At 36.7% G+C, this 13,657-nt stretch overlaps 1 protein-coding gene across 1 annotated transcript; it reads left to right on the top strand.

Moving 5' to 3' along the window:
- The first annotated feature begins 584 nt into the window (after positions 1-584).
- LOC113342058 lies at positions 585-4,129 on the top strand. The gene is made up of 4 exons (XM_026586721.1): positions 585-926; positions 1,507-1,692; positions 1,795-3,105; positions 3,479-4,129. Exons 1-4 carry the CDS (start codon positions 585-587, stop codon positions 4,127-4,129), a joined length of 2,490 nt encoding a protein of 829 aa, XP_026442506.1.
- The last annotated feature ends 9,528 nt before the right edge of the window (positions 4,130-13,657 follow it).

Here is a 13,657-nt window from a genome sequence, read left to right as displayed (position 1 = left end):
GGTTTCATCATAGTCATAATCCTCTCCATTTTCATCTGAAGCATAATTACCACCCGGAACAAGCTTAATAGGAGATTGTGCTTTCTTCTTAGTTGACATTCTATCCATTTGCTCCTTTTTTTCCTTGAAATACTCTTTTCTAAAGGCTGAATCTCTAATGAAATTAGCACTGTCAGCCCCTAAATCAAAAACAACCTTTTGAATCTCCTCCACTGTAGGAAAACTGTCCATACGCTGTTGTTCCTCCAAAGTAATATACAAATGATCGTAATCAAAAATCTGATCTTCAACCGGCATTTCCACACCATTAAACTTGTTCTCATAATAAGAAACAACATGTTGGCACAATTGATCCCCATCTGTGATAGTATTACCATCATCATCGTTGGGTACTCCAATAGTGGTACATAAGCGTACTCTTGAACATGAATATGGACACTTTGCTTCAGTCTTGGTTGACATATACTATGCTGAAACGGCTACAGATTCTATTCATGTTACTGTAGGGGGTTTGGACTTCTGGCATCCCGTGGAGATTCAAAAGAAGCCAAAATTTTGCACAAAGTGTAAGATTATTGGGCATAATGATCAGGAATGCAAGAAACAAACAATCAAACTCTTCTGTTCAGGCACCTGCGCAACAAAAGAGTAATGCTAATCAGTCTCATACTTCTGGAGATAGGGCTAACAACAATGCCAATCAAGTTAACAATGTTTCTGGTGAGTGGCAAGTTGTTAAACGTAGGAAGGGTAAGAATGCGCCTAAAAATCCAGTTTGCCCTGAAGTTGTAGTTACTAAGGTGGTGGAGGCTAATAATTTGGAGTATACTGCTCAGATGGTGAAAGCTAAGCAATTGGAGGTTGAATATACTAAGTACAAAGCTGCTTTTGAATCTTCCTTTGTTGAATTGGCGAGAACTAAACAAGTGCAGGATCCAAACTAAGTTTTAGTGCATAGTGGCAAAGTGGGTGAAACTAGGCCAGTGAGTGCTAAGTCAGGTGTGGTTGGAAATATGATTCCTAACCATGATAGGACTCTTGTTATCCCTGCGACTCCTTTTTGTGATCAATTGTTAGCTGGAGAATTTGCTTTGGAAAATAAATTTGATGCTATCAACTCAATCCCAGTTGTGGGAAGCTCTTGTGATGCGCAGTTTAGAGCTGACCAGGAAGCTAGGAGAGCACGGATTACTGCTTTAACTTGAGTTGCAGCCAGGGTTCCTCGACAGGATTCAGTTTTTGAAATCTCTTCAGCTACGGATTTGGAAACAAACAATTTAAGTAACCTTGTTATAAAAGGAAATTCACCAGGTTTGAATACTGGTGTTTCTCCACAGCTAGTTAACTCCTCCAATCCCAGTTTATAATGCGTGTTCTTTTTTGGAACATCAATGGATTTTCTCGTGATGAGTCACGAGACAAATTGAAAGAGTTACTTAGAGATTTTAAACCTGACGTATTCTGTCTTGCTGAGCCTAAGGTACATTGTACTCTTAATTTTTGCAGGGCTTACATGTTGAGGGTTATAAAAAAGAAGTTATACATAATTTTGTTGGTTCGTCTAAAGGGAATTTATGGATTTGCTGGTACGTTGATATGACTACTCCGGTGGTTATTAATTCTAGTAGACAGGCTATTTCTATTGAAGCGGAAGGTGTTCTTATATCTTTTGTTCATGCTAGTTGTTTTCAAGTTACACGAAGAAGCTTATGGCAGCAGCTTTCTTCAGTTGATAATTATACTCCCCGATTGGTCATGGGTGATTTTAATTGTGTGCTTCATAATGATGAAAAGAAAGGGGGTTGTGAACCACGTACTTCAGCTATTAATGAATTCAGTGATTGGCTAGATGACAATAACCTTTTTGAAGCTGATTATTTGGGTTCTAAATACACTTGGGCCAATGGTCAATCAGGTGTTCATAGAATTCTTTGCAAGTTGGATCGGGCTGTCATTAATGAAGCATGGCTTACGAAGTTTGAGAATTGGAGGTGTAAAGCTCTTCCTCGTGAAGTTTCTGATCATTCAACGCTTATAGGCTATCCTTTTGTAAATTCAAGACCTAAAAGAGCTCCTTTTAGAGTTCAAAAAATGTGGTTCACTCATCCTGATTTCATGCGTATGGTTATGGAGAGTTGGAATGCTCCTGTTTCTGATTCCCCTGCTTATATCTACCCCTTCAAGCTTAAGAAATTAAAGGCTGACATGAAGGAGTGGAATTTACGTGTTTTTAGTAATATTAATGCTAGACTCAAACATGCTAAATTAACAATGGAAGTTGCTCTTCGTATTTTTGATGAGGATCCGAAAGACGTAACTAAGCTGAATTTTGCTGAGGAGGCTTCGGTTACACTTCAGGAAATCCGTATGCGTCAATCCATTATGTTGAAACAAAAATCTCGTAATAAGTGGCTTACTGACGGTGCAACTAATACTTCTTTCTTTCATGCCAATATTCCAACTCGCAGGAGCATCAATATGATTTCGGAATTGGTAGATGATGATGGGAATATTCTCTCTAATTGTGACCATATTAGAGATTATATGGTGTCTTATTTTGAGTCTAAATTTAATGGGGAAGAGCTTCCAATTGATGAGCATGACATTATCTCTACGGAGGAAAGTCAAAGAATGGATGAGATTCCTACTTATGATGAAATAAAGGTTGTTGTTTATGACCTTGATGCTGATAGTTCTCCAGGACCCGATGGTTTCTGTAGATGTTTTTATAGACATTGTTGGGACGTGATTCAACAAGACTTATGCAATGCTATTATTTATTGTTGGCAACAACAAAGGATTCCTAATGGGGTAAATTCTAGTCTTCTGATTTTATTGGCCAAGGTAAGGGGTGCTAATACTCTTCGTAACTTTCGGCCAATTGGTCTTAGTAATTTTTTCTTTAAAATTTTTACTAAGATCCTAGCTACAAGACTTGGAAATGTTCTTGATAATCTGGTTTCAGAGGAGCAAGTTGCTTTTATGAAGATTAGAAATATTCATGAGAACATCAGTGTAACGTCGGAGATGGTGAATGATCTGAAAACTAAGCGAAAAGATGGCAATGTGGGCCTAAAGCTAGACAATACTCAAGCTTTTCACACGGTTAGTTGGTCTTTTGTCTTAGAGGTGTTTCGAAGGTATGGTTTTCCCCAAAGATGGTGTTCTTGGATTTATTCGATTCTCAGTTCAGCCCATATTTCTATCCTCCTCAATGGTAGTCCAGAAGGTTTTTTCAAGATTAATAGAGGCCCGCGTCAAGGTGATCCTTTGTCTCCTCTTATCTTCGTGCTGATTGAAGATGTTCTTAGTAGAAACCTCACCAAGCTCTTTCTTGAGAATAATTTGACGCCAATGCTTTCGAAAAAAGGTATTTGTGCTACTCATCTTTTTTTCTCTGATGACATAATGATATTTTGCAAAGGTAACTTGAAGATTTTGCATAATCTTCTTAAGTTGCTTGGTAAATATCAATCAGCCTCGGGTCAAACAGTATGTCGTCAAAAAAAAGGTTTTTTATGGAGGTGGAACCTTGAGTCGTTGTAGAACTATCACGGATTTACTTGGTATGGAAGTCTCTACTTTCCCGGACAGATATTTAGGTGTTCAAATTATGCCTGGAGCTGTTAAATATCGTCATATAAGTAATGTTATTGATAAAATCAAGAAGCAACTTTCAGTTTGGAAAGGAAAAATGCTTTCTTTTCAAGACAGTGTGGTTCTTATTAACGCTGTGATTGCTAGCTATGCCATTCACAATATGGTTTTTTACAAATGGCCAAGGAAGTTCATTATGCAATGTGAGCGGGTTATACGCAATTTTCTTTGGTCCAGGGATTCAGAAGTTGCGAGGAAGTTTGTGGTTGGTTTTGACAAAGTTTGCAGCCCTGTGAAGGAAGGTGGTTTGAGTATTACAAGTACGGCAGTTACGAATAGGGCTCTTCTCATGAAATTTTGGTGTAGTATTCGTTCTTCTAATAAGAAGTGGGCGCGTTTCTTATGGGCGAAATATACTACACAGACTGGTAGAATTAAGCAATATGGTGTGAACTATTCTATCTTGCCTGGTGTTAGATTGGTTCATAATATTGTGTTTTTTTTTGCTACGTCAAAAATTTATATTGATTAAAAAGATATTTACAAGATAGGAATAGGAGAAAAGAGATCAGAGTGACCCCAAAAAATCCTAAAACCTATTTACAACGATAATAAATTATATTTGGAGATTCAATTGAACTTAAGAAAACTGGCCGTCCTTCAAAGTGAAAACCAACCCCATCCTGTAACAAGCAACCACGTTTTGCCATAGCATCAGCTGAAAAGTTTGCCTCTCTAAAGGAATGTTCAAAACAAATTGAACCATATAAACCTTTTACCTCCATCCATCTTTTCCTAGCAAACCAAGGAACGTTATCTTCTTCCAACGCCTTTAACACACTTGTAGAATCTGATCTAATAACAGTGCAAGCATATCCCCACTGAACTGCCCACTCCATACCCACAATAATACCATACAATTCAGCCAAATAATTAGAAGTAACTCCCAAGCCAATACACATTGCACCAACCACTTCACAATTCGCATTCCATGCAACAACACCAGCTCCCGCCACCCCTGGTTCATAATATTCTGGATAGAAATACGAAAGTGCTTCTTGGTGATGGGAGAGCCACTTCTCTTTATTATGATGTTTTGAATGGTAATGAATGTATTGTTGATATTCTTGGTGATGATGAGCTGGATAGTACTGTCATGGTAAGCACTTTGCTTTCTAACAATGAATGGAAGCTGCAAGGAGATCATATTCCGAATTTGCTTCGTGCAGGAGTGGATTTGAATAACTTACCAACGCCACAAGGAGGAGATGATCATAGAGTCTGGATGCCGGAGATGAGAGGTAACTTTACTGTCAGTTCAGCAAAACATCTAATAAGGAAGAAGTATAATGTCTTGGACGTGTATGGGTTGTTGTGCAGGAAGGTTATACATCCAAACTTAGCTGCACAAAATTGGAAGTTGGTGCGAGAAACTTGTGCTACGCAAGACAAAATCAGGATCAGATGCAGGGTCAATCTTGCTAATAAGTGTTACCTTTGCAAGACCGATGAAGAGTCCTTGGAGCATATTTTATGGAGTTGTTCCTTTGCAACTCAAATTTGGCAATGGATCTCAGGTATTTTTTCCTTGCAGGCTAACTATAATTTGATTGATTCTTATAAATCCTCTAAAGGAAGGAGCCGTATTATAAAGGATCTTTGGCTTTTGGCACTTATGGTGATTCGAGATGAACTGTGGCGCTAGAAATCCGGCGTATTTTCAAAACAAGACAATTAATGTAAGCTTTTCAAGTAGTGGGTGTTCCATTTAATTTATGAATATTCAGTCCGTACAAAGAGTTTTATGCACAACTCCACTGCGGACTTGTATGTTCTGAATTTTTTCCGTGTAAGGCATCGACAAGTGAAGTTTTTTCAATCTGTTGAGTGCTTTTGGACTCCTCCAAATAGGGACGAGCTGTTATTATGTTGTGACGGTGCGGCCAAGGGTAACCCAGGAATCGCATGGGCTGGAGTTGTGGCTCGAGATGCAGATTGTAATTTTATTGGCGCAATGAGTATTGGACTTGGTACAACAAACAATTTCCTTGCTGAACTTTATGGTATCACTGTGGGACTAGAGTGGGCGCTCAAATGGGTTGTTAGGAAGATTCTGGTGCGTTCAGATTCTATGGGGGCTGTAATGGCCTTTACTAATTCTAATATGCCATGGTATGCAAGGCAGTGGTGGAGGAAAATTCAAGAAAGCTATGATTCTATTCGTTTTGTTCATACTTATCGGGAAGCTAATTTTGCAGCTGATGCAATGGACAAAAGAGGTTACTTGCTAAGGAATGGTGAAGGCCTGAATTATGTTGAGAGACCTTATTTTCTAAATTCATTAGAATTCCCTAATGTCTCTTACTTCAGATTTAAGTAGTTTGTAAGTTTTTGGGGTCTACGGACCTCTTTTCTTGTAAACTATTTGTAAATATTTTGCTATTCATCAATACAATTTTGGACTTACCAAAAAAAAAGTCGCAAAAGCTCCTTCACTGCATTGAATTTGGTAACGTCCAAAGGGTCCTCATCAGAAGACCGGATAGGAGACTCCAAACGCAACTGAGATTGCTTTAGACGAATGTTCACATTTCCAAAAACATTGAGATTTCATTCTTTCAACGCCTGTTTAAGCCTGTTCAACTTGAAAGGAAAAATGAAAGCCGGATTACCCACTACTGGCGCATTCCAACTGTCATTTACAAGTCTTAAAAAATCAGGGTGAGTGAACCACATTTTTTGAATCCTAAATGGAGCAGGTTTAGGATGCACATTAATAAAAGGATAACCTATAAGAGGAGAGTGATCAGAAACTTCCCTTGGAAGAGCTTTACACCGCCAATTCTCATACTTATCAAACCAAGCCTCATTGATGATAGCTCGATCAAGCTTACTGATAATTCTACGAGTTCCAGACTAACCATTTTCCCAAGTAAAATTACTTCCCAAGGAATCAGCCTCAAATAAATTATTATCGTCCATCCAATCACCGAACTCACTAAATACCGAAAGGTGTGGTTCCACTCTACCTTTTTTCTCTTCATTGCGCAGCACGCAATTAAAATCACCCATCACGAGCCACAGAATACTTACATCAGGTTCATCAAGTTGTTGCCACAATCTACGTCTGGTGACCTGAATAGAACTAGCATGTACAAAAGAGATAAGCACCCCTTCTGTAGTAGTAGTAATTGCCTGGCGACTCATATTAACAACAACAGGTTTAGCAAAATCAGAAGACCAAAAAATCCAAATATTTCCAAGAGAAGAATTCGTGGAATTATGGATTACATCACTAGCAAAACCCGGGATATTTAGTCTTGATATGAACCTAGAAGAGCAAAGCACCTTAGGTTCAACAATACAAAAAATCACAGGCTTAAATTCTCTAACCAACTATTTAAGTTTATCTTGCGCAATAACCCTTGCCACACCATTCATAAAAATGTTGATTTTTTTATACATTAACTCAAAAAAGTCTACACACTTCGTTATAAGTCGGAAATTGATTTCTGAAACTAAATTGTAAACTAGATAAACTCACCTTTAACAGAACAAGTTTGAAAATGTATTGTAATCACAAATAATATGTTCTAAGGAATTACGTCTAGTACAAATTGCATTTCTATGTACGTTGATTCAAGAAAATATGAAGGAAGTCAAACCTCACAATGGAAGAAGGATGAAAGACCAGGCAGAACTAATCCAAATCCTAACAAATTTCATCTATCTTGAATCAAATAGAAAGACAAAGCCAACACAAAAATAAAGAGTTCATAAAAATGTTGAATTTTTTATATGTTAACTCAAAAAAGTCTACACACTCCGTTATAAGTCGGAAGTTGATTTCTGAGACTAAATTGTAAACTAGATAAACTCATCTTTAACAGAAAAAGTTTGAAAACTGTAATGTAATCACAATTAAAATGTTATAAGGAAGTACGTCTAGTAAAAATTGCATTTCTGTGTACGTTGATTCAAGAAAATATGAAGGAAATCAGATAGAATGAAAGACCAAGAAGAACTAATCTAATTCCTAATAAATTTCACCTATCTTGAATCAAATAGAAAGACAAAGACAACACAAAAATAAAGAGTTCATAAAAAATGTAAATAAAATTCAACATTTTTATGAACTCTTTCTTTTTGTGTTGGCTTTGTCTTTCTATTTGATTCAAGATAGTTGAAATTTGTTAGGATTTGGATTCGTTATGCTTGGTCTTTCGTCCTTCTTCTATTGTGAAATTTGACTTCCTTCATATGTTCTTGAATCAACATACATAGAAATGTAATTTTTACTAGACGTACTGCCTTAGAACATATTAATTGTAATTACAATACATTTTTTAAACCTTTTCTGTTAAAGATGATTTTATCTAGTTTACAATTTAGTCTCAGAAATCAACTTCAGACTTATAACGAAGTGTGTAGACTTTTTTGAGTTTACGTATATAAAATTCAACATTTTTATGAACTATTTCTTTTTGCGTTGGTTTTGTCTTTCTATTTCATTCAAGATACATGAAATTTGTTAGGATTTGGATTAGTTCTGCATGGTCTTTTATCCTTCTTCTATTGTGAAATTTGACTTCCTTCATATTTTCTTGAATGAACGTACATAGAAATACAATTTTTAGTAGATGTATTTCCTTAGAACATATTAATTGTAATTACAATACATTTTTCAAACTCTTTTCTGTTAAAGATGAGTTTATCTAGTTTACAATTTAGTCTCAGAAATCAATTTCCGACTTATAACGAATTGTGTAGACTTTTTTGAGTTAACGTATATAAAAATTCAACATTTTTATGAGCTCTTTATTTTTGTGTTGGCTTTGTCTTTCTATTTGATTCAAGATAGTTGAAATTTGTTAGGATTTGGATTAGTTCTGCTTGGTCTTTCATCCTTCTTCTATTGTGAAATTTGACTTCCTTCATATTTTCTTGAATCAACGTACATAGAAATGCAATTTTTACTAGATGTACTGCCTTATAACATATTAATTGTGATTACAATACATTTTTCAAACTTTTTCTGTTAAAGATGAGTTTATCTAGTTTACAATTTAGTCTCAGAAATCAACTTCCGACTTATAACGAAATGTGTAGACTTTTTTGAGTTAACGTATAAAAAACTCAACATTTTTATGAACTCTTTATTTTTGTGTTGTCTTTGTCTTTCTACTTGATTCAAGATAGATGAAATTTGTTAGGATTTGGATTAGTTCTGCGTGGTCTTTCATCCTTCTTCTATTGTGAAATTTGACTTCCTTCATATTTTCTTGAATCAACGTACATAGAAATGCAATTTGTACTAGACGTAATTCCTTAGAACATATTATTTGTGATTACAATACATTTTTCAAACTTGTTATGTTAAAGATGAGTTTATCTAGTTTACAATTTAGTTTCAGAAATCAATTTCCGACTTATAACGAAGTGTGTAGACTTTTTTTTGTTAACTTATAAAAAATTCAACATTTTTATGAATGGTGTGGCAAGGGATATTGCGCAAGATAAATTTAAAGAGTTGGTTAGAGAATTTAAGCCTGTGATTTTTTGTATTGCTGAACCTAAGGTGCTTTGCTCTTCTAGGTTCATATCAAGACTAAATATCCCGGGTTTTGCTAGTGATGTAATCCATAATTCCACGAATTCTTCTCTTGGAAATATTTGGATTTTTTGGTCTTCTGATTTTGCTGAACCTGTTGTTGTTAATATGAGTCGCCAGGCAATTACTATTACTATAGAAGGGGTGCTTATCTCTTTTGTACATGCTAGTTCTATTCAGGTCACCAGACGTAGATTGTGGCAACAACTTGGGCAAATGGTTAGTCTGGAACTCGTAGAATTATCAGTAAGCTTGATCGAGCTATTATCAATGAGGCTTGGTTTGATAAGTATGAGAATTGGCGGTGTAAAGATCTTCCAAGGGAAGTTTCTGATCACCCTCCTCTTATAGGTTATCCTTTTATTAATTTTCGTCCTAAACGTGCTCCATTTAGGATTCAAAAAATGTGGTTCACTCACCCTGATTTTTTACGACTTGTAAATGACAGTTGGAATGCGCCAGTAGTGGGTAATCCGGCTTTCATTTTTCCTTTCAATTTGAAGAGGCTTAAACAGGCGTTGAATGATTGGAATCTCAATGTTTTTGTAAATGTGAACATTCGTCTAAAGCAATCTCAGTTGCGTTTGGAGTCTGCTATCCGGTCTTCTGATGAGGACCCTTTGGACGTTACCAAATTCAATGCAGTGAAGGAGCTTTTGGGATTATTTTTTTTTGGTAAGTCCAAAATTGTATTGATTAATAGCAAAATATTTACAAATAGTTTACAAGAATAGAGGTCCGTAGACCCCAAAAACTTACAAACTACTTAAATATGAAGTAAGAGACATTAGGGTATTCTAATGAATTTAGAAAATAAGGTCTCTCAACATAATTCAGGCCTTCACCATTCCTTAGCAAGTAACCTCTTTTGTCCATTGCATCAGCTGCAAAATTAGCTTCCCGATAAGTATGAACAAAACGAATAGAATCATAGCTTTCTTGAATTTTCCTCCACCACTGCCTTGCATACCATGGCATATTAGAATTAGTAAAGGCCATTACAGCCCCCATAGAATCTGAAAGCACCAGAATCTTCCTAACAACCCATTTGAGCGCCCACTCTAGTCCCACAGTGATACCATAAAGTTCAGCAGGAAATTGTTTGTTCTACCAAGTCCAATACTCATTGCGCCAATAAAAATACAATCTGCGTCTCGAGCCACAACTCTAGCCCATGCGATTCCTGGGTTACCCTTGGCCGCACCGTCACAACATAATAACAACTCGTCCCTATTTGGAGGAGTCCAAAAGCACTCAACAGGTTGGAAAAACTTCACTTGTCGATGCCTTACACGGAAAAAATTCAGAACATACAAGTCCGCAGTGGAGTTGTGCATAAAACTCTTTGTACGGACTGAATATTCATGAATTAAATGGAACACCCGTTACTTGAAAAAGCTTACATTAATTGTCTTGTTTTGAAAATACGCCGGATTTCTAGCACGCCACAGTTCAGCTCGAATCACCATAAGTTCCAAAAGCCAGAGATCCTTTATAATACGGCTCCTTCCTTTAGAGGATTTATAAGAATCAATCAAATTATAGTTAGCCTGCAAGGAAAAAATACCTGAGATCCATTGCCAAATTTGAGTTGCAAAGGAACAACTCCATAAAATATGCTCCAAGGATTCTTCATCGGAATTGCAAAGGTAACACTTATTAGCAAGATTGACCCTGCATCTGATCCTGATTTTGTCTTGCGTAGCACAAGCTTCTCGCACCAACTTCCAATTTTGTGCAGCTAAGTTTGGATGTATAACCTTCCTCCACAACAACCCATACACGTCCAAGACATTATACTTCTTCCTTATTAGTTGTTTTGTTGAACTGGCAGTAAAGTTACCTCTCATCTCCGGCATCCAAACTCTATGATCATCTCCTCCTTGTGGCATTGGTAAGTTATTCAAATCCACTCCCGCACGAAGCAAATTCTGAATATGATCGCCTTGCATCTGCCATTCATTGTTAGAAAGCAAAGTACTTACCATGACAGTACTATCCAGCTCATTATCACCAAGAATATCAGCAATACATTCATTACCATTCCAAACATCATAATAAAGAGAAGTGGCTCGCCCATCACCAAGAAGCACTTTCGTATTTCTATCCAAAATATTATGAACCAATCTAACACCAGGCAAGATAGAAGAGTTCACACCATATTACTTAATTCTACCAGTCTGTGTAGTATATTTAGCCCATAAGAAACGCGCCCACTTCTTATTAGAAGAACGAATACTACACCATTATTTCATGAGAAGAGCCCTATTTGTAACTGCCATACTTGTAATACTCAAACCACCTTCCTTCACAGGGATGCAAACTTTGTCAAAACCAACCACAAACTTCCTTGCAACTTCTGAATCCCCGGACCAAAGAAAATTGCGTATAACCCGCTCACATTGCATTATGAACTTCCTTGGCCATTTGTAAAAAACCATATTGTGAATGGCATAGCTAGTAATCACAGAGTTAATAAGAACCACACTGTCTTGAAAAGAAAGCATTTTTCCTTTCCAAACTGAAAGTTGCTTCTTGATTTTATCAATAACATTACTTATATGACGATATTTAACAGCTCCAGGCATAATTTGAACACCTAAATATTTGTCCGGGATAGTTCTACAACGACTAAAGGTTCCACCTCCATAAAAAACCTTGTTTTTTTTGACGACATCCTGTTTGACCCGAGGCCGATTGATATTTACCAAGCAACGTAAGAAGATTATGCAAACTCTTCAAGTTACCTTTACAAAATATCATTATGTCATCAGCGAAAAAAAGATGAGTAGGAGAAATACCTTTTTTCGAAAGCATTGGCGTCATTTTATTCTCAAGAAAGAGCTTGGTGAGGTTTCTACTAAGAACATCTTCAATCAGCATGAAGATAAGAGGAGACAAAGGATCACCTTGACGCGAGCCTCTATTGATCTTGAAAAAACCTTCTGGACTACCATTGAGGAGGATAGAAATACGGGCTGAACTGAGAATCGAATAAATCCAAGAACACCAGATTTGGGGAAAACCGTACCTTCGAAACACCTCTAAGACAAAAGACCAACTAACCGTGTCAAAAGCTTGAGTAATATCTAGCGTTAGGCCCACATTGCCATCTTTCCGCTTAGTTTTCAGATCATTCACCATCTTCGACGCCACACTGATGTTCTCATGAATATTTCTAACCTTCATAAAAGCAACTTGCTCCTCTGAAACCAGCTTATCAAGAACACTTCCAAGTCTTGTAGCTAGGATCTTAATAAAAAATTTAAAGAAAAAATTACTAAGACCAATAGGCCGAAAGTTACGAAGAGTATTAGCACCCCTTACCTTGGCCAATAAAATCAGAAGACTAGAATTTACCCCATTAGGAATCCTTTGTTGTTGCCAACAATAAATAATAGCATTGTATAAGTCTTGTTGAATCACGTCCCAACAATGTCTATAAAAACATCTAGAGAAACCATCAGGTCCTGGAGAACTATCAACATCAAGGTCACAAACAACAGCCTTTATTTCATCTTAAGTAGGAATCACATCCATTCTTTGGAAGCTCTTCCCCATTAAATTTAGACTCAAAATAAGACACCATGTAATCTCTAATCTGGTCACAATTAGAGAGAATATTCCCATCATCATCTACCAATTCCGAAATCATCTTGCTGCTCCTGCGAGTTGGAATATTGGCATGAAAGAAAGAAGTATTACTCGCACCGTCAGTAAGCCACTTATTACGAGATTTTTGCTTCAACATAATGGATTGACGCAGACGGATTTCCTGAAGTGTAATCGAAGCCTCCTTAGCAAAATTCAGCTTAGTTACGTCTTCCGGATCCTCGTCAGAAATACGAAGAGCAACTTCCATTGTTAATTTAGCATGTTTGAGTCTAGCATTAATATTACCAAAAACACGTAAATTCCACTCCTTCATGTCAGGGTTTAATCTCTTAAGCTTCCGTTTCAATAGAAATAGCCTGTTTACTAGAATTAATAACCACTGGAGTAGACATATCAACGTACCAGCAAATCCATAAATTCCCTTTAGACGAACCAACAAAATTATGTATAACTTCTTTTTTATAACACTCAACATGTAAGCCCTGCAAAAAATTAAGAGTACAATGTACCTTAGGCTCAGCAAGACAGAATACGTCAGGTTTAAAATCTCTAAGTAACTCTTTCAATTTATCTCGTGACTCATCACGAGAAAATCCATTGATGTTCCAAAAAAGAACACGCATTATAAATTGGGATTGGAGGAGTTAACTAGCTGTGGAGAAACACCAGTATTCAAACCTGGTGAATTTCTTTTTATAACAAGGTTATGTAAATTGTTTGTATCCAAATCCGTAGCTGAAGAGATTTCGAAAACTGAATCCTGTCGAGGAACCCTGGCTGCAACTCGAGTTAAAGTAGTAATCCATGCTCTCCTAGCTTCCTGGTCATCTCTAA

The sequence above is a fragment of the Papaver somniferum genome, unplaced genomic scaffold, assembly GCF_003573695.1.
Source record: "Papaver somniferum cultivar HN1 unplaced genomic scaffold, ASM357369v1 unplaced-scaffold_33, whole genome shotgun sequence".
Taxonomy (NCBI): Eukaryota; Viridiplantae; Streptophyta; class Magnoliopsida; order Ranunculales; family Papaveraceae; genus Papaver; species Papaver somniferum.
The sequence above is the reverse complement of the archived record's forward strand: the minus strand, read 5'-3'. Positions and strand labels throughout refer to the sequence as shown.

Excerpts from the sequence above, each read along its gene's own strand:
- LOC113342058 (XM_026586721.1), top strand. The coding sequence starts at position 585 with ATGATCAGGAATGCAAGAAACAAACAATCAAACTCTTCTGTTCAGGCA. Across the intron at positions 927-1,506 it reads AATTGGCGAGAACTAAACAA|GGCTTACATGTTGAGGGTTA; the intron begins GTGCAGGATCCA and ends TAATTTTTGCAG. Across the intron at positions 3,106-3,478 it reads ATACTCAAGCTTTTCACACG|CCTCGGGTCAAACAGTATGT; the intron begins GTTAGTTGGTCT and ends AATATCAATCAG.